Source organism: Chinchilla lanigera, unplaced genomic scaffold (assembly GCF_000276665.1).
Source record: "Chinchilla lanigera isolate Chin_1 unplaced genomic scaffold, ChiLan1.0 scaffold00036, whole genome shotgun sequence".
Classification (NCBI taxonomy): domain Eukaryota; kingdom Metazoa; phylum Chordata; class Mammalia; order Rodentia; family Chinchillidae; genus Chinchilla; species Chinchilla lanigera.
The window spans coordinates 4086899-4110347 of record NW_004955437.1 but is presented as its reverse complement, the minus strand read 5'-3'; the positions used below and the strand labels follow the sequence as shown (position 1 = coordinate 4110347).

General features: G+C 52.3%; 1 protein-coding gene across 2 annotated transcripts; it reads left to right on the top strand.

Annotated features, from left to right (window-relative positions):
* Positions 1–4553: 4553 nt before the first annotated feature.
* Pxt1 (peroxisomal, testis specific 1) lies at positions 4554–13608 on the top strand. Of its 2 annotated transcripts, none has more exons than XM_005389593.1 (3): positions 4554–4734; positions 7574–7704; positions 12693–13608. In XM_005389593.1, the coding sequence occupies exons 1-3, from the start codon at positions 4719–4721 to the stop codon at positions 12795–12797; spliced, it is 252 nt and encodes an 83-aa protein (XP_005389650.1). In that variant the 5' UTR covers positions 4554–4718; the 3' UTR covers positions 12798–13608. The 2 variants fall into 2 exon arrangements, with proteins under 2 accessions (XP_005389650.1, XP_005389649.1); XM_005389592.1 differs by having other exon boundaries at positions 12690–13608.
* Positions 13609–23449: the final 9841 nt, after the last annotated feature.

Genomic DNA, 23449 nt, shown 5'->3' with positions numbered 1-23449 from the left:
TTTTTTTTTCTGGTACCGGGAATCGAACTCACGACCTTGCGCTTGCCAGGCAGGCGCTGTGCTGCTGAGCTAAATCCCCAGCCCCTTCCCGGCTTTTTCAAGGCAATCGCTACCTACTTAGACTATCAATCCCTGAGGTCCATCCCTAGGGAGGTGAGTGGGTGCATTTGTTTCATCGTTCGTCTTGAGGTCTGGCCCAGAGTTGCCAGGTATCTTGTCTTCCGCACTGGCTCCTTTGAGGGCCCAGCCCTGTCTGAGTGCCTATACTATTTCTGACTCAGCTGCCTGCAACAGAGGGAGAGGTTAGTCCTCCCTGAAGCTAAAACATACTTTCTCTGGACCAGCCCTCTGTAAATGCATCCGTTTGCTTTTCTGAGCAATAGAAAGGTTATGATAAAAGAAATCTCTCAAAGATATTCCACATTGTAATGCAATTCTGGAATTTGATTTAGGTAATCCATCCTTTTAGGGGAGCTGGGCATGGAGGTATCTGCCTGTTATCCTAGCCCCCCAGGAGGCTGAGGCAGTACGAGCACAGCAAGTTCAAGGCCAGCCTGGGCCACTTTGCAACATCTTCTCTCAAAATAAAATAAAACAGGCTGAAGCACATCCCTGGGACCAATTCCCAAAACTCGAACACAAAACAAAACAAAAATCTGTCTTTTTGGAAAAAGGAATGGATGAGTCCATGTATTTTGAGTTTTAGAAAAAAGGTAAAATGCAAAGATAAAGAGAAAAAGACCAATCTCCAATAACAGACTGTAGCGTCACCACTAAAACCTTTCCTGTGGACATTTTGAAGAGGTCCCGCTCTCCCTCTTTTCCCCACCTTATGCCCGGACGATTCACCTCAAAACTCTGATACAAAAGAGGCAGGAGGATCGCCAGTTTGAGCCCAGCATGAAAAACTGAGTGACAAAGTGAGACTTTGTTTGCAAATAAAAATCAAAAGGGCCAGGGATGGAGCTCAGTGCCACAAAGGCCCTGGGTTCGATTCCCAGTGCCAACAGGAAACAAACAAACAACTTTGACTTTTTCCGAGTACGCAGAACATTCATCTTGAGATTCCAGCCTCAAATGAAGCTCTGTGAGCAGCTCTTGTCAGGATCCCGGAAGTGCAGACGTGAGCGGCCCCGCAGCCGGCTCATCCTGCCTCTTTTTTTTGGTCTTTTTGAGACAGGGTCTCGCGATGCAGTTCAGGCTGGCCTTGAGCTCACTTTGTAGCCCAGGCTGGTCTCGAACGCGCAAGGATCCTCCTGCCTCAGCCTCCCGAGGGCTGGGATAACAGATGTGCGCCACCACGCCCGGCCCACTCCGCCTCTTGTTTGTGAACATACAGTCCCATTCTTGAACCCAACGCTGAGAATGCTCCAAAGATTCTTGTAACCTTATACGAATTTTAAATAAACTGCATTTGAAAAAACCAAACAAATATTCAAACCCCAAAATATACATCGAGCCAATGAGACTTAAGGCTCACAAACATTCTGGTCACCTCCCCAGCCACAGAATACTTTATACGTAGCCCAGGCTGGCCTTGAACTAATGGTGATCCTCCTGCTTCAGCCTCCCATGTGCTGAGATTACAGGTGTGTGTCACCATACCTGGCACCTAAGATCCTTTTACCTTGCTCAAATAACACTTCTCTCAACTCCAAGCTTTCAATAACTGAAAACGTGCAAAATGCATTTACCAAAGCAGGTGTGCTGGCCTCCTAGCTCCTCTCTGAGAATCTTCATAATGAAAAGCAGACAAGGGCTGAGGCTGTAGTAGATCCGAGGTCCTGGGTTCCATCCCAGCATGATCACTGAAAACAGAGCTAATATTTTAACTTTAATTAAACACCTTTTTTTAGCCAGGTGTGGTGGTGCACGCCTGTAATCCCAGCACTTGGGAGGCTGAGGCAGGAGGATCGGTGTGAGTTGGAGACCAGCCTGGGCTACAAAGTGAGCTCAAGGCCAGCCTGAACTGCATAGCGAGACCTTGTCTCAAAAAGACAAAAAATGAAGTAAAATAAAATAAATAAACACCTTTTTTTGTTATTTCTTTTCTTTTTTTTTGTACTTGGATTCAAACTCAAGACCTTGTGCTTCCCAGGCAGGCGCTTGTGCCACTGAGCTATAGCCCTGGCCCAAAACACCTTTTAAGAGGATACTTGGTTTTCTAGTAAATATGTCCTATTTTGTATTTTTTTAGGTTTTTCTTTTTTTGATACTGAGAATTGAACTCAGGACCTTGCACTTGCTAGGCAGGCACTTGTGCTCTGAACTATATCCCCAGCCCTGTATTTTTTTAATGATGCACTTTTTTTTTGTCTTTTGGAGACAGGGTCTCACTATGCAGTTCAGGCTGGCCTTAAGCGCACTTTGTAGCCCAGGCTGGTCTCAAACTCACGAGGATCCTCCTGCCTCAGCCTCTCAAGTGCTGGGATGAAAGACGGACCCCACCACACCCGGCTCTCTTCTCAATTCTTGCTTCTCTATGGACATTTTCTCCATCAGAATGTGGCTCGTCCCAGTTGCGATGTCCTTATATTAAGTACAAAATACACACTAGGCATCGAAGACTTACATTAATAACAATGTAAAATATTTCATTAATAATTTTTTTTTTGTCTTTTTGAGACAGGGTCTCACTATGCAGTTCAGGCTGGCCTTGAGCTCACTTTGTAGTCCAGGCTGGCCTCAAACTCGTAACAATCCTCCTGCCTCAGCCTCCCCAGTGCTGGAATTATAGGTTTGAGCCACCATGTCCAGCTAAATTTTTCTATTATGTTGAAATCTGCATTTATTTTGGGATATAATAGGCTAAAATGTGTCATTAAAATTAATTCCTCTTATTTTTTATAACTTTTTCAGGAGCTACTTGAAAACTTTTAAAATTACAGATGTGGTTCACTTATTAGCCTTTTATTTTTTCTTTTTGAGACAGGGTCTCCCTATGCACTTCAGGCTGGCCTTGAACTCACTATGTAGCCCAGGCTGGCCTTGAACTCACAGTGATCCTTCTGCCTCAGCCTCCCAAGTGCTGGGATTACAGCTGTGTGCCACCACACCTGGCCCACTTATTGCTTTTTTTTTTTTCAAGAGAACAAAAAAAGCAATAGCAAAATAACAGCAACATAGACAAAAAACAAACAAAACATAAACAATAAAACTTACTAGCTTTAAAGGTTCTTCTCCTACCTTCTGTAGTTACATAATGTTTTCCATCCCTTCCTTCTAGTAACTGCTTAGATTTAGAAGGTAGGATAGAAATGTGACAGCTACTTGAGGCTGAGGCAGGAGGATCTGAAGTTGAAGGCCAACCTGGACAATTTAGCAAGACCCTGTCTCATGTTTTAAAAAAAGGAGAGGGGTGCGTGACATGTAACTCAGTACTTTCTGGGTTCAATCCCAATGCTCCTCCCAAGCTGAACTCTGTGACAAATATTTTTATTTTGTGTTGCTTTGCAGAGTTGGGAATCAAACCCAGTGCCCCCGACACACACACACATGCTGGGCACGTGCTCCTGTGGCCAGGCTTTAAATCAAGAGAATTATATGTCTGTAAGATAATGAGTCTTACTTCAGTTTTTTTTTTTGGTACCGGGATTCGAACTCAGGATCTTGCGATTGCCAAGCAGGTGCTTGTGCCGCTGAGCTACATCCCCCACCCCTTACTTCAGTTTCTCATTGGATTGATACAACAGTGTTGGGGGGATGGGCAGGTAGACGACGACCTTCATTAGTATCTGTGAGTGTAAGAACTGCTGGGGGATGAAGGACACACATGCGGATGTAGAAGAGATAACGGGATATAGTTCCACCCTCCTGCCTCCCCAGGCTGTGATCTATTTTTCCTTTGGCTATTCTCTCTTTCTCTTTCCTTCTCTCTCTCTCTCTGTCTCTCTCTCTCTCTCTCTCTCTCTCTCATATTGAGATTGCACCCAGAGCTACACCGAGTTACATCCCCAGCCTTTTTTATATCTTACTTTGACACAGGGTCTCACTAAGTTGTCCAGGCTGGGCTGGACGTTGTGATCCTCCTGCCTCAGCCTCCCAGAATTCTGGGAACATACATGTGCGCCACCACGCCCGGATCTTATTTCTTTGTCTGCCTATACCAATTTAAACTCCTCCCCTGATAATGTGGCGGTTGCAAAGACAAAGAAAAGCTAAGGGGAGGAAGGTGCAGAGCAGGGTAGCAAATCTGAAGACCACAAAACCTAAAAAAATGTTCCATTAAATTGAAATTGAGATCATCCTGTTCCATAGCCCACCCAGACCCGTAACCCATTGATTTGTAGAATTAAAGCGGAGGACAGAGAGCCGAGCGTGGTGACGCACACCTATCGCACAAGTGGGAGGCTGAGGCAGCCTGGACTACACAGCCAGACCCCGTCTCAAATAAATAAATAAATAAATACAACTGCAGGATCACTATTCATCTAACGCACCAATTTTTTAGTATTTACTAAAATAGTACTATTTTTAGTATTTTAGTATTTTTTAGTATTTACTAAAAACTCAGGCACATTCACTGAAAATAACATTTTTTCTAACAGGGAAAAAACATAAATGAGCAAGAGCAAGACGAGATTGTTTGTGAACCTGAAAGAGCTCTGATTCCCACTCTCAAAGTAGCAAGTTGTTGCCATTTGCTGAGCGCAGAATGCAGACCTCAGAAGAGGAACCAGAACAAGAGCGGACTTGTCCGCCCCCGGACGCCGGCAGCCATGGCCCGCAGCCCAGGTAAGAGATGAGCATGAAACGAGAATAAATATTCCATGCAGCGTGTATTTTTCTTGCTATTGAGGGCATAAAACTGGCAATTAAATAGACTGCTTAAAAATTAACTGTACGTGATCGATTCCTGCCCCGCCCTGAACGCGACCTCCTCTTACCCTTCCCGCCCGCGCGAGGGAAGCCCCAATCAGCTCCCGACACGTCACTGAGCCCGCCCCTGGCTCCAGCTGTAGCCAGAGTCCTCATGCACCTACGGCCTCTTTTGCTTGCGCAGGGAAGCGCTGTATTTCGTGCGGTCCTCTCCTCTCCGGGTCCGGAGTAAAGGCCTTCTTCCCCCTTTGTTTATTCTTCTGCTCCGTAAACCTCACAGTAGGCACACAGGGGTAAACCTATTCATCCAAGTTCTTCCGATGTGAAAATCCAAAACTGATTTGACCTCTTGGCCGTGAGTGTCCTACTACTAGCTCTGAATCACTGATGCAATGCTAATTATGATCAAACTGACAAAAATGGGTCAAATTTATCGTTGCATAATTTTTTTTTTTTGTTTTTTTGGAAACAGGGTTTTGCTCTGTAGTGCAGGCTGGACCTGAACTCTATGTTGCCCAGGCTGGCCTCGATCTCACAGCGATCCTCCTGCCTCAGCCTCCTGAGTGCTGAGATGACAGCCGTAGGCCTCCATGTCCGTCTCCAGGCCCCTTATTGAAATGTATCCCACTTGTATTTCATTTTTCTAAAGCAAAAAATGTCAGATTTTGCATTTCTCTGTTGAACGGAGAGTAACTGCTTAATATGCTTTTGCTGGGCCACCTGCTCGGCCGGCCAGCTTGGCCCGGAGCCCGTTTGGAGGTGAAGGGTGTCCTGGCTCGGCTCCACCCTCCTCTCTGGCCCCTTCTCTCTCGGGCCGTCGAGCTCTCAGCCCTGGCTGCTGTCTCACTCTTTCTAAGGTGTCCGATAACCTTTGCAGGCCTGGACTCACGACGGTGCGGTCGTAAATGGCTTGAGGTGTCAGGCGCCCAGAGGCGCATGTGTTTCCAGATGCTTTTGAAAACAACCATGGGAAATGGAAATCACGGAGTGAGGTTGCAGTTGGAATGAAACGTTCAGCTAGGTCTGCTATTTAAGTCTCCGTCCAGGGCCTCACCCTCGGCAGAAGTGAATTCATTAATGCATTGAGACCGCAGCCTCCCTGCTTAGGTGTCTGTCAGTCCGTCCGTCTGTCCATCTGTCCGTCCGTCCATCTGTCCCCAGCTCCAGCCCAGCTGGTCCCCACCGCATGTCTTTTCTGCTCCTGGCTAATCATGTTGCGCTCATCCTTCACCACCCAACTCGGATAACCATCGGGGGTGGAAGGCTGACTCCTTTCCCAGGACAGAGTCCCACTGGACTCTGAGGGCAAGCCTGCAAAATCAGAAGCCCTCATGCTCTATGGGGATGAAACAGACTCCACACAAAACCAGCTGTATTTAGAAAGCCATAGCTATATCAACGTTAGCCCAAATTTGTCCCCTTCTCCTCTGTATCTCTGAAAGGACTCAGGGGATGTTCCACCTCTAACCCATGGGGTGTAAGCAACCAGAGGACAGAAACCTTGCCTTTATTCTTTACAAGTTTCCCAAAGCACCCAAAAAGTAGTTTATACACAGTGTTGCTTAAAAGTACTCAGAGGGCTGGGCGTAGTGGCTATCATCCCAGCACTCTTGGAGGCTGAGACAGGAGGGTCCCAAGTTCAAGCAAGGCCAGCCTGGGCAACTTAGTGACTTAGAAAGATCTTGTCTCAAAATTTAATAAATACATAGGTACACACACACACACACACATACATACATATATACATAATTAGGGCTGGGATTATAGCTCAATGTGAGGCCCCAGTACCACCTACACACATGAATTTTTTTTTTGGTACTTGGAATCGAACTCAGAACCTTGCACCTGCCAGGCAGGCACTGTGCTGTTGAGCTACATCCCTGGCCCGACACACACATGAAAAGAGAAGAAAAAACGACAACAAAAACACACCCATCACTCCATAGTTGCTGGAAGCAAATAAGATTTGGAGGCCTCCATCTAGGAGAGTGGGCAAAAATATTAAATGGGAAAAAATTAATTTTGAAGAACTAAAGATTTAGCCCTGCAGGTCCCATGCCATAGCTACTGACCACATTTGGTTATTCAGTGCTTGGAATGTGGCAATGGAGGAAGTGAATTTTAAATTTTACTCAATTTTAATTTAATCTGACAATCGATTTCCTTTTGGGAAATATTTAAAAACATTCAAAATAACTTAAACATGTGGATCTAGTTTTCTATTTATCAACTTCATGACCTCTAAATACAGATCTAGGTTTTTTTTTTGAACAGGGAATCGAACTCAGGACCTCACACTTGCCGGGCAGGCGCTGTGCCACTGAGCTCTATCCCCGCCCCCAGATCTAGGTTTTCCAGGGAGAATTTAGCATGTGAACTGAGATGTGCTATAAGTATAAAAAGAAACACTGGGTTTCAAAGACTTACATATAATAAAAAGAGTGTAAAGATTATTATTAATAATATTGTACTGATTATGTGTTGTAATGATACTATTTTGCATATATTTGCCTAAGCAAAATATATTACTAAGATGTAATTCTGCTTGATTTTACTGTAGTAAAATTTAAAATTGCATATGTAGGGGGTATAGCTCAACGACAGAGCGTTTACTGATCATACGTGCTATTCTTCCTCCTCTTCCTCCTCCTCTTCCTCGTCCCTCGCTGATCTTTGGGGCTGAACGCGGGCCCTGGGTGTGCTTACAAGTAACTAAGTCAAGTTTTCCGCTTTTGAACTCTCTTTGTCAATGCAGACCACAATCCACTTTCTCCAACCAAGGAGAATCGCACCGACCAGAACCGGCGCCAGGCGGAAACGCTGCGGAAGTTGGCCATACAGCTGAGGCACATGGGAGACCGCATCAACCGCAGGACGGTTCAGGAGGTGAGACCTGGTCACCACAGCAAGGTCAGGGTCCCACCGAGTAGGACAAAGAGCGAACCGGACCGTGGCTGCCCGTGGCCGGGGTACCCAGGAATGGCCGGGACTCCGCGTGAATGATGTCTGGGTCGTCAGTCCTGCAGAGTGGGAGCCTGAGTCCAAGCCGGCCCCGGGTCTCACACCTGCTACTAGGCGGCTGAGTGGATGTGCGGGTCTCCGCCCCACCTGCGCCTCCGGAGGATCAGAATCTCCCCTTCCCGCCTGCCCAGCAGCCTGTGGGCTCTGAGTGCGAGGGAGTGCGCCACGCTCCGAGGAGCACGCGTGGTAGTTTAAGGAATTATGCAGCTTAAGAAATTGCAGATATCTGGGCCCAATGCTGAGAAATTTGGATTTAATTAGTTTGGGGTGAGGCGAGCATTTTAAAAGCTTCCCAAGGAGCTTACTGCCCAGGCAGAAGGAGAACCTGGGCTGTAACTTGGGGTGTCCTTGACTCAGAAGGTTCTGATGTGAGCCCCTGCCCAGCCGGTTGTTTAGTTTCTCCTGATTATGATAGGCAGTAATGAGGGGACCTAGGGGAGATTGATGCTTGCTGTTTGGAATTTTTGGGGTTTTTTTTTGTGGGGGACTGGAATCGAACTCAGGACCTCGAGCTTGCCAGGCAGGTGCTGCACCACTGAGCTATATCCCAGGGCTGCTGTTTGGGGTGATGAAATTACAGCTTGGTTTTCCTCCAGAACCACCTGCAGCCGGGCCCTGCGGTAGGAGGGCTGGCCGCCTCTCCGAGCCCTGAAATTCACGGCGCCACGATGACCTTGTTCATCACTGCCGCTGCCACCAGCTGTCTTCAGGACGTGCCTATCCTCTTTTACCCTCTGGTCCAAATGCAGAAGACACATAGCCCTCCTCTCAAATCAAACATCCCCGAGACAAAGTACAAATGAGAGGTCCCATCTAGGATGCCATAGACCCCAGGGATACAAAGAAAAACAAGCACCAATGACCAGGTGACAAGTGTGATGAGTCAGTTTCATCTGAACAAGTGTTTGTTGAGTGCATACTGTATGCCAGGCTTGGTTCTAGGTGTTAGTAGCTCGAGCAGTGAGCTGGACTGAAGATGAGTCCGTGCCCCTCGAACTCAGAATGGAGGGCCAGCTGACAATAAAGCAGATGAACAGGAAGTAGGAGAGTCAGGTGGGGAGGTGGGCTCCAAGCAGGATGCAGGGCACGTAGTGAAAGGAAAGTAGAGCCTATAGGACCAGCTGGTAGCTTGGATATGGCCGTGAGAGAGAGAAAGAGTAGTCATGCATGATCTTCATGGCTGAGACACCACTTCCTGCATGGCTGAGACACCATCCCTGCAATTTAAAGCAGGAGAGGAGGCAGGCGTGGTGGTGCACCCCTGTAATCCCAGCACTTGGGAGGCTGAGGCAGGAGGGTTGCCGCAAGTTCAAGGCCAACCTGGGTTGTACAGTTAGTTCAGATGCAGCCTGAACTATACAGCAAGACTCTGTCTCAAAAAAAACAAAACAAAAAAGAATTAAAAAAAGAAAAGAAAAGAAAAGAAAAGAAAAAGCAGGAGGGGTTTATTTTGGCTCACATTTCAGTCCATGGTCAGCAGCTCCAGAGAAGAAACAGCATGGCAGAGGGGCCTGGGGGGAGAGCTGCTCACATCATGGCAGCCAGGAAGGAGCGAGCCAAGGGAGTAAGCAGGAAGGGAGATAAACCCTTCCAGGTCGTGTCCAGGGTGACCTTCCTGTCAGACAGCCCCCGCCTCCTAACAGGAAGTCAGCCAGAAACCCCATATCCCAGTCACCTTCCAAAAGCCTGGCCTAGGAGTGCCTGGGGCTCTAGAGGGACATTTAGATAAAAACAGTCACAGATGACTTCAGCGTTCTTGGCCTGAGCCCCTGAAGGAGTGGTGGTGCTGTTCACGGACTGGGAAGAACTGGGGAGGGCAGATGGGACAATCCAGGACTCTATTTGACTTCAAAATTCCAATTAGGCCAGGCGTGGTGGCGCACGCCTGTCATCCCAGCACTTGGGAGGCTGAGGCAGGAGGGTCATTGTGAGTTCGAGGCCAGCCTGGGCTACACAGTGAGCTCAAGGGCAGCCTGAACTGCATAGTGAGACTCTGTCTCAAAAAGACAAAACAAAAAACAAAAAACAAAAAAACCCAAAAATTCCAATTAGACAAACAAGTTGCGAAGCAGCGGAGTGGTCTGGGGGCTGGAGGAACCGGTCTGGAGTTCGGGTTGAGGTAGGAGTTTGGGTTTTAAGGTGTCTGTTTCCCTGTGGACTCACAGGCTCGTCAAGCCCTAGCTTTCGGGCCGGCTCGATTTAGAAGGAAAACGAAAGCTACGTAATAATATTCACCAAGGGCTTGCTGTCTGCCAAGTCGTGCTAAGGACTTCATGGGCATTGTCTTCGTGGTCCTTACAGCTACGAGTGGAGTTGGGGCTGTTATTCCTGATTCTTTTTTTTTTTTTTTTTTTGGGGGTTTTTTCCGGTACCGGGAACCGAACTCACGACCTTGCGCTTGCCAGGCAGGCGCTTTTGCCGCTGAGCTAAATCCCCAGCCCCTGTTATTCCTGATTCTCACGGGAGGTGCTCAGAGCGGCTGAGGGCCTCGTGCTAGGTTGCACCGCGGGGAAGCCGCTGACCCAGGACTGCCTCACTGCCACACCCACGCACCACTCTAGTCTGCGCCTGGCGTGTGACCCCTCTAGCCCAAGAGGGTGAGACCTGTGGGGCTTACCCCTCTGCCTCTGGGATTCCTTTCAAAAGGCTTCACCTCAGTGGGGGATGTGTACAGGACTTGCCTAACATGTAAAAAAAACTAGGTTCAATCCCCACGACTGTAAAAGAAACCTCACTCAAAGCCTTTACCTTCTGGCCTCAAAGGACAACCATAGCTGCATACTGCACTGGAAGCTTAATGTCCATGGAAGCGCCCAGGTGTGGTGGTGCACGCCTGTAATCCCAGCACTCGGGAGGCTGAGGCAGGAAGACCACTCACTGTGAGTTCAAGGCCAGCCGAGGATGTACAGTGAGTTTAAGGCCAGCCTGAACCATATAGTGAGACCCTGTCTCAAAAAAACACAACAAACAAACAAACAGCATGGAAGAAATACATACACACTGGCCCCCGGACGCCTTCCCACTGTTCATGTGTTTGAAGACGCTGCTATTCTTGCTCCTGCAACTGCCAAGCAAGGCGCTCACCCAGTTACGTTTTTGTCTGCTGGAAGGACTGTTTTGCTCTTGAACACATTTCTTGCTATCTTATTTTTTCACTTAAGCAAGTGTTGTGTTTTCAAAAAAGATCTATATTTCTCAAAAGAACACCTATTTTACCATTTAGTTCTGTGGGACTTTTGTTCAAATGCCTGCTTTTGTTGTTGCTGTTTTTTTTTTTTAAAAAATCTGGGACAGGTTATTTCTCTAGATATAAAGTGTGTTTTAATATAACACACCTTAGGCTTCTAATTGCTTTTAGGATCTTTTCTTTTTTTTTTTTTTTTTTTTTTGAGACAGGGTCTTACCATGTAGTTCAGGCTGGCCTTGAACTCACTAGGTAGCCCAGGCTGACCTTGAACTTGGTGGCGATGCTATCCTCCTGCCTCAGCCTCCTGAGTAGCTTTAAGATCTTAAATGTGCCTCTGCAATTCCACTCCACAGCACTCTCTCCTCCTGAGTTCTGGGAACTGTGGCTTTCTGGCTCTCCCCGGGAAGCTTCCCCACACCTTCCCAGGTAGCGTCTGCCCCTCAGCCTCCCCGGAAGCAGCCTGATGCAGGTATCGCACCGTTTCCCCTCGGGCCCTGCACGATCCAGTCTTGCACAGGGAAATTCTTAGTTTGTTAGGAAGAGGAAGAGAAACTAACATTTCTTGAACAATTTCTTCCAGGTACTCTCTGAAATCCCTCTACAGGTTTCACTTAATTTTCCCGACAGTCCTACAAGGTACAGCAACAGGCATTTCAGGAGAAGTGCTTGGGTTTCAGTGGGATCGAGTAACCTCCTTAGGGCCACTCAGCTACTTTTTTTTCTTTTTTCCCACTCAGCTTCTGAGTTGCAAGTTACGAGCATCTGATCCAGTTTCTGTACTTTTTCTCATTTACCACACTGGAAGGAAATGCGTTTGATTTTCCTGACTAATATCACCATCAAAAGGGGGAAACATCCCTTCATGATTTCCAGTCAGTGGCAGAACAATATCTAAATTGCTTATCCTGCTGCTATTGGTTTATCACTCATTCATTTATTCAACTAACATTTATTGAGCACCTGCTATGTGCCGGCTCTGATTAGATGCTATAGACATAGAGAGCAGCAAGACCCGCAGGCAGGGCGTGTTTGGAGTCTGAGGATAGCAAGGGGGCCGGTGTGGCTGCAGCCGAAGGAGGGAAAAAGCTGAGAGAGATACGGAGAGCTGCGCAGCGGGCAAATTCCACAGGGCCAGGAGCCACCGCAAGGATTTCACTTCTAAGCAAGGGGCCATGTGTGATCACCGGGCCAGAGGAACGGCGTTCACCTACTGCTTGGCAAGCTTGGGGAAGCCGCTAAAAGCCAAAGGAATGGGTCCTCAGCCCTGAGAACAGAGCTGCAGTCTGCTGATGATCAAGACGGGGAAGCTAGGTGCATGCCTGTGATCATAACAGTTTGGGAGGCTGAGGCAGGAGGATCCTAAGTTTGAGTCTTGTCTCAAAAAAAAAAAAAAAAAAAAGCTGAAGATGTAGCCGAGTGCAAAGGCCCTGTTCAGTGGCCAGTCACAAGGGCTGGGGAGGGGACAGGTGTACAGGGAAACCTCCAAGGTGATGGGGAGGATACAGGCCAGACCCAGCTCCCTGCTCTCAGCTCCCACAACTCCTGAATTGTTGGATTGCAGCCTGGATTGAATCAATGTTTTCTAGTGCATCAGATTTCTAACTTTAGGTTCTTCTAATGCTTTTTTTGTGTGTCACCTCTTTCTCTATTTCTCTTTTGTAAGCAGGGTCTCCGGCAGGAGGGCAGAGTCGCACTGGCTCGCCTGGCCCTGTTTGTCTTTGGAAGAACCCAGGTGCTGCTGCGCTTCCTCTGGAATAACCGCGTGCTGTAGAAGGAAGAGCCGTGCCCGTCCGCTTTCCGCTCTCCTGCGGGAACCGCGTCCTGCAGAATCTTCGCCTCCGCCTCCGCTTTGCGCCCGCCCCGTGCTCTCTGCAGGCGTTTGGGGGACTGCAGCGTCCCTGGCCGCTGTCTTTCGGTGGTTGTGACTGGGAGATCAGGAGGACCCCGAGCCGAGGTGGCCCCAGTGCCCCTGCCAGGCCACCCCAGGAACTCCCTTCTGGGCGTGGAGTAGAACTTCCTCCCATGCAGTGGCCACCAGCGCCCCTCGGCCGTCCCATCTCCGTACCCCGGCTCTCAGCCCCCGGTCCCGCAGCAGCGAAGCTCCTCTCTCAGGCCTACGGCACCGCCCCTCCTCTGTGACCCCTCCAGCCCGTCCCTCACCACGCTGAGCTTGGCCACGGTCCTGGACATCTTGCACGGCTCTGCCATTGGCCGTTAGCTTTGCCCGCTTAAAATGAGGGTCACGGAGTCCTCGCGCTAACTTCTGGAGCGCAAGGCCCGACTGAGTACAAACTCAGCACCAGCGGGAGCCTGGAGCTCTTTTCCTGCCCCCGCTGATTCCCGGGCAGGCGCTGATCAGCTGGCAGCCCCTGTGCTGGGTGAATGCATGGCTCCTTCTCTTTCATAAGAGAATAACCTCCCAGCCCCCGTTAGAGGAATTGCAAGTGTTAAGAAGGTTTGTTACTGTTATAAATTAAAAATTCTATGTGTGTGTGCGCGTGTGCATCTTGAGTTCTTCATAGGAAAACTGTTACGTTAAAAAAACTGATTTTAAAAATGAAATAAATATTGTTGTTCCACTGAGCGTGAAAGCTGTGTGCATGTGTCTTCTGTGAAGGAGCGATTCCACTCACCCCTGTTCATCTAGGTTTATAATTTTGTAGATACTGTGTCCCCAAGGACACACCTCTCCTACAGGGCCCACCCCCAACCAGCACATTCTGCCATGATCTCGTCTACAGCTTCATCCACTGAGGAATGTAGTGTCCCACAAAAATTGCATGAAGAGCTGGGCGTGCTGGCGCACTCCTGTCATCCCAGCACTCGGGAGGCTGAGGCAGGAGGATCATTGCAAGTTCGAGGCCAGCCTGGGCTACAAAGTGAGCTCAAAGTCAGTCTGAACTGCATGGCGAGACCCTGTCTCAAAAAGATCAAAAAAAAAAAAAGTGGCATGAAATATGCACGGTGGTACCTTGAATTTTTGCTTGGCGTGGTGATGAGGCACTGTCCTGGGTGTTCTACAAATGTTAATTCATGTGTTTTTCATAACAACCTGGTAGGTAGTCTTATTGTTAGATCCATTTAACCATTAAGGACACGAAGGCAGTAGTTAACACAGAGATCAACCTGCTCCAGACCGCATAGCCAGTCAGTCAGGCAGCTGGGATTGCAAGCCCTGAGCGCGGGTCTCAGCCCTGCACTAGCCTGACCGTGGGAGAGCTTGCCCAGCCTGCAGGGAGCCTCGTCCGCCACTGTACGGTGCCCTGGACCTGCCACATTTATTTCATCTGCCCCCCCTTATGGACACGCGTTCTTTCTAACCATTTGCTGTTGTGAACCTTCATTAAATACACAAGCGTGTGTATTTGGGATGTGTGCTGGTGTATTTGTTGAGTTTCTAGTGCTGGGATCGCTGGCTCGAGGGTAAGTGCATTTGTAACTTGGCCGGATCCTGCTGCCTGGCCGCTATGGGGCCTCACCAACCCCACGGGTCCCCCTGCCTCTCCGGTGCATGGTGTCATTACATTTCTGAAGTTTTGCTGAATTAAGGGGTAAGAAATGATCTCTCAGAACAGCTTCAGTTTCTCTTCCTCTTTCTTCTGGTACTGGGAATTGAACGCTTGACCTTTGCACCGAGCTCTACCTGCAACCCTTTTTTGTTCTCAGTTTTGAGACAGGGTGTTGCTAAGTCGCTCAGTGGCCCAGGCCAGGCTCGAACTCTCAATCCTCCTGCCTCGGCCCCCGCAAAGCCAGGGCTACGAGCCTGCCCATCATGCCCGGCTTAATTTGTACATTTTCAATCATGGGCCGGGCATGCTCTTTCCTATCCTAGAGGCCGTCTGGCCTTTCCTTGTACGTGCAGGGTCCGCTCCTGTGCTTTGCCTGTCCCTTTGGGGGTGCTGGCCTTGAGCTCAAAATACCCCGGGCTGCTTCCTACCAGCAGGGCGCCCTCAGCGGCTCGTCAGAAGGCTGCGCCAGGCCTCTCCCTCCTTGCTCGGGAGGGTCGATGGCTTTGGTGCTCAGGACCAGAGCCTCAGGCAGGTGTCAGTGGGGACCTCTGCGTCACTGTCGGCCATAAGGAGTAACGCAGCAGTTTGGCGATGACCTGGGGGTGTAGATCACCCTCCAGGGGGCCCTGGGGCTGGTGCAGTGTGGTGGCCAGAAAGTCCCCCACCCTAGGGCAGAGGTTCCCGGTGGGGAAGAACCAGTGGGTGCAGGCACACGGGGGGGGGGGGGGGGACACGCACTGGTTCTGCCAGGTCTCAAGCGGTGACCAGGGTTACTTAGCCACCAAGATCCAGGGCCAGGCTGCTCACGGGGCATAGGCTCCTGCCGCAACCTCGTGCCGGGGCCAAGCTGCTGTCGTGGAGCCGCAGCTGGGCCTTGCTCAGGACACGGCCAATGCCCCCGCTCCACTGGAGATGGAGGTGAGAGCCTTGAAGGGTGCACGGGGCTCCCTGTGACCCTGTCCTGTCCTTCCTCTGTCACCTCCACTCCCTCTGCGTGGGACCTCGCCTCGCATGGTCCTCTGCAGCGGATTCCTCCCCTCCCTCCCCTCCTCCTCCCCTGGGCTCCGGAGTGTCCTCACCCCCCGGAAGCCCTGCACCAGCCAGGCCCGCACAGCTGCCCACCCAATCAAGCGGGGGGCCCCCCCCGGCCCGGGAAGGGACAGCAGGGTTTCCGATGCCTCAGGTTCCCCGTACCCCAGCCGCGGGCAGACCCGCCCAAGCCTCACCCTAACCCGCTCTGACCCCAGGCAGCTCCTGGCTGGCATTCCCCAGGCCGTGACAGCCCAGGGTTCCTCCCCTGCTTCCAAGAGGGTGGAAGGTGGCAAGGAGCCCCTGCAGGTCCTAGGCCTGCAGCCCCTTCTCCAGCACGGCCATGCCCAGGGTCTCTGAGGCTTGATTACCAGGGCAACCACCAGGTGGGCTCTGGGGCGGAACCAAGGACCGGGAGGCCCAGGTCGCCTTTCCTTCTGCAGTCTGCTTTGCGGGCTCCAGGCCTAAAATAAATACCCTCATGTGTCATGGTGAAGGTATCGCTCTTGCAGGGAAAACAAAACAACACACACACACACACACACACACACACACACACACACACACACGAAAGCAATCCCTGCTGGAACTGGTTTCTCTTTTCCCCGTCCACATGCGGGGAGCCTCGGCTGGCGGCCCCGGACGCTCCTGCTTGTCCACCCGGAGTCGCCGCTGCATCGCTCACCCTGACCGGATGCCGGAGCCGGGTCGGCTCTGGGGGCCACGCGGGCGGTGGCATCGCGAAGACCCAGACTTCCCCGTGCGCCCTTGCGGTTCAGGAGTCCGTCTGTCTTCTCCCTGTTTGGAAAAGTGCTGGTGTAGTTACTTCTGATGGAAGGGTTTCCCTCCTGCCCCCGGGGTCGTGTGCTGTCACCAAGGGGGCAGCAGCGCGTTCAGGCTCTAGGGTGCCGAGGCCAAGTCCTGGGGCAGAGGGAAAGCCGGCAAGCTGGGAGGATGGGCGAGATGCTGAGGACACTAATATCAACGCCCCCACAAGGTGGACACCATCTATTGGCAAAGACGAATGAACACTTTTGCCCTCCAAAAAGAATCCTTACATTTATTTTTTTATTTTTTGTCTTTTCGAGACAGGGTCTCACTATGCAGTTCAGGCTGGCCTTGAGCTCACTTGGTAGCCCAGGCTGGTCTCAAACCCACAATGATCCTCCTGCCTCAGCCTCCCGAGTGGTGGGATTACAGGCGTGCGCCACCACGCCCGGCTTCCTTACTACATTTAAATGCAGCTGAGCCTTCAGCACCGCACTCCCCACTGAGTCCCGGGATTTTCCTCTCTCTGGGAGGGTGCCCGGCAGCAGGCAGGCCACCTTCGGCCACCAGGATCCTCACTGGCCGTGAAACTCCAGCCAACCTCCGGGGTGAAAGAGGAGCCTGCAGGCTGCCTGGGTGACTCTGTGAGTGGATGGAGAGAAAAGCTGGTTTCTTTTTTAAGCCATACATGTGACTCACAGACTCTTCTCATTCAAGGACTTACCTTCCTTCTCTTCCTATTTCTTTGCTGGGTTCTATTTTTCTGCAGTGAGGAGTTCGAGCATCCTCACTGGAAAACCCGGGTTGGGATTGAATGAGTTATTACTGGCTGAAGCGTGAGCAGTCATGTGTACATAGAACCTTCTTTTAAGTCATTACGTTCAATTTTTATTGTTGCAAATGTAGAAAGTGCCTACTGTCAAAATTAGGGAGTTGACCCGGTGTGGTGGCGCACGCCTGTCATCCCAGCACTCAGGAGGCTGAGGCAGGAGGATCATTGTGAGTTTGAGGCCAGCCTGAGCTACAAAGTGAGCTCAAGGCCAGCCTGAACTGCATAGTGAGACTCTGTCTCAAAAAGACAAAGAAAAAAAAATAGGGAGTGGCAGAGAACAGTAAGGACAATATAGAAAGTAGCAAATCCACCCAAGATAATCGCAGGAAACATGTGGGCCACCTCCTTTCCATTTCCTTTCCCCGGGGAACGGTTCTTACCCAGGGTACCCTAGGTGGAGGAGCCCGCCGTAAATGAATGTCTCGATGCCTGAGTTGCACATGGCAGAGCTGGGAGGCCACTGAGCTGGGTGACGTGTTCCAGGCCATGCAGATTCTTGATGGTTGCTGAGCCCAGAGGCTCAGCAAGGCTCTGTTGCTATGTTTTGACCTGCTCAGCAAGTCCTAGAATGTAACATGAGCCAGGTGTGGTGGCGCACACACTTGTCACCCCAGCACTGGAGAGGCTGAGGCAGGAGGATCCCTTTGAGTGTGAGGCCAGCCCAGGTTACATAGTGAGATCCTGTCTCAAAAAAAAAAAAAAGGCAAACTGAAACAAAACAAAAACAACCACCAAAAACCCTAGAATATACCACGGCAGAGAGCTTGATGTCACCTCCGAGATTTCTCTTATTTTCCAAAGAAGGAAATGCAAGCCCAGGTCAGGAAACCTTCAGCCCTTCCCCTTTGTGCTGGGGGCGGAGTACGGGAGCAGCAGTGGAGATTTAGCAAGTGCAGTCGTCGTTGCAGAGAGCACGCATGCGCACCCCTTCGGGGGCCTGGAGGTCATGCGCTGGTCAGGGGCCCCATTGTGTGCTCACTGGGGGGTTGGTCAGCCTGGCAGGTGGCGGCGGAGTGGGACCTGGCAGGGCTGGGGAGGAGCTGTCTGACCGCAAGAGTTCGAGGCTACCAGGTGCCCCGGAATTGCCCTTCTGGATGCTTTGCGAAAAGACTTGAAATTCTTGTTTTTGCCAAACTTTGGTTTAAAAACCAAATAAATAAAAGGAACAACTCCATCTGATATTGGGATATGTATTATTCTATCCACGAACTATAGACGTAAGGATGGAAGTCTGACGTGTCTCTGGGACACCCTCCTCAAACAATGCCCGCGACTCCCAGATGCCTGAAGATCGTATTTCCCTCAGACTGTCTTGCCGAGCTCGGAAGCTCGCTAGACATTTGTTGACTGAATGAGTGACCGGGGTCTTCAATGAAGGCACCAGAAGCTCTAACCAAGGCAGCAGCCCGTCAGTGGGACCGCTCTGAGCGGGCCACAGGTCCCCTGTGTCCTTTCGTGCCAGTGGAGAGGGCCACACAGCACCCTCCCGCAGGCCCAGAGGTGACTGTCTGTGCTGAAGCAGCGCAGGCTATAAACTGGCTCCGGGTTGATCGCCTGGGTCTGGCCGCGGCTGTGGACGTGACTTCAGGAGAGCAGGCGGCTGATGACGCACCGGCCTCGCTTGTTACCGGTGGCCGCGCTGAGCTCCGACGGAGGAGCTATGACACCTCAGGGGAGGACACAGCGCCTCCACCCAGCCCTGCGGGACTCCAGAGGAAAAGCCCTTCCCAGAGTCGGCGATGGAGCAGGCCCCGTCCCTGGCTTTCTGCCTGGGCAGCCGCGCCTGGCCCTGATGCCGCTGGTCGAGCTGTCTTACTATGTAGCTGAGACTGGCCTTGAACTCACTAGGTAGCCCAGGCTGGCCCTGAACTCATGAAGATCCTCCTGCCTCAGCCTCCCAAGTGCTGGCATTACAGGTGTGCACCACCACACCCGGCCTATAATCCCAGCCAACTTGGGAGGCTGTTTGAGGCCAGTTGGAAAACATAGGGAGACCCTGTCTCTTAAAAAAAAAAAAAAAGGCAGGGACAATGTTTGAATACAGCTTGGGGAATTCCATGAGTCTTAGAACTGTCTCCTCCCCAGAACGCGAGGTACGGTTGTCCGGTGTGTGTCCTGCGCACAAGCCCTCAGCGGAGCGCCACCGGTTGCAGCATCCACTCCCAGGAGGGATGTCTTTTTAAATTCCTCCACCAGAGGGCGACACTGGCGCTGCTCCTGGCCGGCCAGCTCCTCCTAGAGGAGGCAGAGCCTTGGTTCCTCCCCTGCCGGGTCCCCCCTCCCCTGCGGGGAGAGGAGAGAGGCAGCAAGTGGCTGAGCCATAACAGTGACCAGGCTGTGGCAGCTCAGCCGGCCACCCACCTTGCTCCTGTCCTGTCTGCCCTTTATCCTGTGCTTCCACCTCCAGCTCCCGCCCTGGTGTCCTGGCCTCCCATGCCCTGTTCCCAGCACAGCTGCCCTGCCCCAGGGCCTTTGCACATGCAGTTCCTGGGGTTTTAGCCTGGGTTCTGTTGCTGCCTGGCTTCGTGACAGTTTTCCAGATAGGGGGCAGGGGAGGTGACCTGTTGGGGCAGTTGGTGCTGGGCTGCTGGTCACAGGCGTGTGCCCCCATACCTGGCCCATTTACAATAACCAAAACAGGGTGTGGTCACGGGACTGGAATCCTAGCGGCAGGGGAGGCCGAGGAAGGGTCACAAGTTTGAGACCAGACTTGGTGACTTAGGGGCAGCCTGGAGGAGGGGGGTTAATGAGAACCAGTGGTGACAGTGAGTCGGGGTCCCCAGAAGCGGCCTCAGTCCTGCCTCAGGGCCCCTTCCTAGCCCCGCCCCTGTCTTCACAGCCCGGTAGAGCGCGTTCCTGCTCCTGACCCCCCAGCCCGCACACTGCCACCTGCTGTGGGACCCCGCGCGGGAGCTGCTCCCCGACCCCAGACGCGCCCTCCATCCGCCAGGAGGACAAGGACGCCGAGGTCTTCCGGGTCCCGGGGCCCAGGTCTCCTGCCCAGAAGCCGCCTGGGGAGGGGACAGGGGGCAGGACTGTGCGACAGCCCGTTACCCCAGGGTGGGCGACCCGGCCTGCATACGCGTTTAGTGTGGACCTAGGGTTTACACATGCAGCTATCATGCCCGTCTCACGGCCCCCAGGGGCGACGCAGAGACTGCGTCCTTTGAGAAAACAAACTCATTTAAGTAAAAAAAAAAAAAGAGTCTCAGTGCGTCCTTTGAGAAAACAAACTCATTTAAGTAAAAAGAAAAAGAGTCTCAGTATTTCCGGAGAGGTGCTAGTGTCCGACTGCACTGCTTCAGTCCCGGGAGCAGTCTCGTGAGATGGGTATTGTCAGATGTGGAGACTGAGGCACACAGAAGGTCAGTCTCAGTTTCCCCCAGGGAGGGGCGGAGCGGCGACCGGGCCGGGGCCGTGACTACGCTGTGCTCTGTGCTTCGTGGGTCAACTGAATCCTCACAACGACCCTGTGGGATGCATAGTGTCCCGGGCCACCCTTCCATGTGCGGAAGATGAGTCCTAGAAAACGGGGGGTGCAGGCTGGATGCTGACGTGGGGCTGCTTTGCCTTCCAGAGTGGAGTGAACATGACCTTGGAGAAGACGTCCCACACCCTGTGCCTCTATTACAACCTGAACATCCTTAAGAAGGAACCAGGACAGGAACTCCTGTTTGGGTGAGTAGCCTAGGGGCCGAGGTGAAAAGGGGAAGCAGTGTTGGGTCTGGCTGAGCTGGAAGCTGCCTGCAACTGGGGCCTCAATTTCAGATTTTTGAAGGGAAGGTGGTCTAAGACCAGCACAGCCCCTGCGGGAGCAGAACGGGGTGGGTTTGAAAGATGAGGTGGAGCCTTCTGTGGAGGGGCCTCCTCCTCACTCCTCACAGGCAGTGGGACCCCCGGCCAGCGTTCCACTCACCAGAGCACAGCTGTTGTCCCGGCCTCCCAGCTGTGCGGGGACTGGGGCGGGGCGGGCCTGGCGACACGGGGCACAGGGGGTGGCACCTGCCCGCTCCAGAGAGCGCGTGCAGCCTGGCAAGCCTCTGTCACCACCTGCACGAGGAGGGCCGGGCCCTGGCCAGCCTCAGCCGTGATGACCTTGCCCACAGGGCTTTGCGTGTATTTGATCCATTTTGTTCACACCCAGCCCCCCGAGGTTTCAGGAGGAGAGACTGAGGCAGGGGCTTGCAGAGCCACGACCTGGGGGCCGCCCACACCTGTGAGTGCCTCCTGCAACTGGCTAACGGGCCCCGCCCACCTTCCCCCCATGTCCCCTCCTGGTCCCCGAGCGGTCAGGAAACCCTTGTCTTGTGACCCGGCCTGCGCTGGCCTGGTGTCACCGGTGAGACGCTGGTGAGGACACTGGGACATCGGAGCTCGAAACTGGATGGCTCGTGCTCAGGGACACTTGCCTTTGTCCTGCCTGGGGCGCTCCCGGTTCCACAAGGGGCCAAGCAGGCGGCCTGCAGTGTAAACCATGTCCACCAGGTGGCGCCGGGGCTCTGTCTTGGGGTCTTCAGAAGCCTGTTGCCTTCTCTTTTCCGCAGAGAATAGAACTTGCGGACTCCAGCGGCTCTGGGAGGAGATGTCCAGCCCCCTGCTTGAACACCGCGGGTGATGAGCAACTCATCACCTCCGGAGAGCCGCTTAGGGCGCAGGGGTGGGGTGAAAGCCACCTGTCCAACCAGAGTGTCACTTTTCCTCTTCCAACCCGCGGACCACTGGTTCCTGAAATCCCTGTCTTCCCAGTCTGCTTGTTGGGAAAGATTTTTTTTTTTTCCGGTACCGGGAATCGAACTCACGACCTCGTACTTGCCAAGCAAGCGCTGTGCCGCTGAGCTAAATCCCCAGCTGCTGTTGGTAAAGCTTCTTTTCTTTTCCTATCATCATTTTATTCCCAAGTTGTTCATTGAATTTCTGAGCGGGAAGCCAGGTACAGTGATGCATGCCTGTAATTCCAACTACTCAGGAGGCTGAGGCAGGCAGGTTCCAAGTTCAAGGTCAGTCTGGGCAATTTAGCAAGACCCTGTTTCAAAATAAAATAAAAAGCTCAGGAGCCGCAGCTCAGCACGTAGGCCCTGGTTAGGGATGTAGCAGACCAAGCCGCTCTACATCACCTATCGCTGCTAGGAAGCTGGGCGTCCACTTCTGTAAGATAAATGACTGCACACTCCACCCTGCCTGCCACGAAGCCACGGAGTGCAATAATGTACTCATTAATCTTTCCTTTTTTTTCTCTTTTTTTGTCTTTTTGAGACAGGGTCTCACTATGCAGTTCAGGCTGGCCCTGAGCTCACTTTGTAGCCCAGGCTGATCTCGAACTCACAACGATCCTCCTGCCTCAGCCTCCCGAGTGCTGGGATTACAGGCGTGCACCAACAAGCCCGGTTTAACACACAATTGTTGAGCGCCTGCTCGGCACCAGGCACCGTTCGGGAAAGTGGGAACAGGGGAGACAAATACAGCTGTGGTCCCCGGTGAGAGCCGGTCATGGTGGTCCGGTTTCAGGGGCCGTCGCCGTGGTCCTAATGGACACACGTGGAATCAGAAACCTGGGGGGCCACCTGGGTCACAGCTGTCCCCCTTGCTTCCCTTTGCCCCAGGGGGCCAGGCGCTGAGACTTCTGGGGACATCCACCCCACACCCCCAGTTCTCTGGACCTCTACCTCAGGAGTCAGCGTGTGTCGTGCAGGAAACCCCAGGGGTTCAGGGCAGCTCTTGAAATCCCAGAAGCCATGAGCAGGAGGGATTTTCCCGCCCAGGCTCTCTACCCCGCCGGGGACAGTGTCAGAGCTCCGAGGGCAGCGGCTGCCCTGGCAGATGGCGACACCGACCAACCGAGCTGGGCTGGAGGATCACAGAGGCCAAGGTGCCCGAGGGTCCGGGATGCTGGCCGAGAGCCAGCGCTCCTCCCAACTCGGGGACAGACCTTGGTGACGGCCACGCTCCAAAGCAGGTGCGGCTTTCCAGGCTGAGCTGAGAGTTAGTCTCCCTCGGGTTCCGCCCCTTCAGGCGCCTCCGTGCTGCGGCCCAGGGCTCCGATACATCAGCCTGGGGGAGGCTTTCTATGTGGTAGTGGGGTCCCTGGGGGGGTGCTATTCTCTCTTTTTTTTTTTTTTTTTTTTAGTACCGGGAATCGAACTCAGGACCTTGTGCTTGCCAGGCAGGCACTTGTGCCACTGAGCTATATCCCTGGCCTGGGGGTATAGGTATTTTCTCAATAGCACATCCGCCCGGGACAACGCCTGGACCTCCAGGGACAGTGATGAGGCAGCGTGGTGGCGCCCC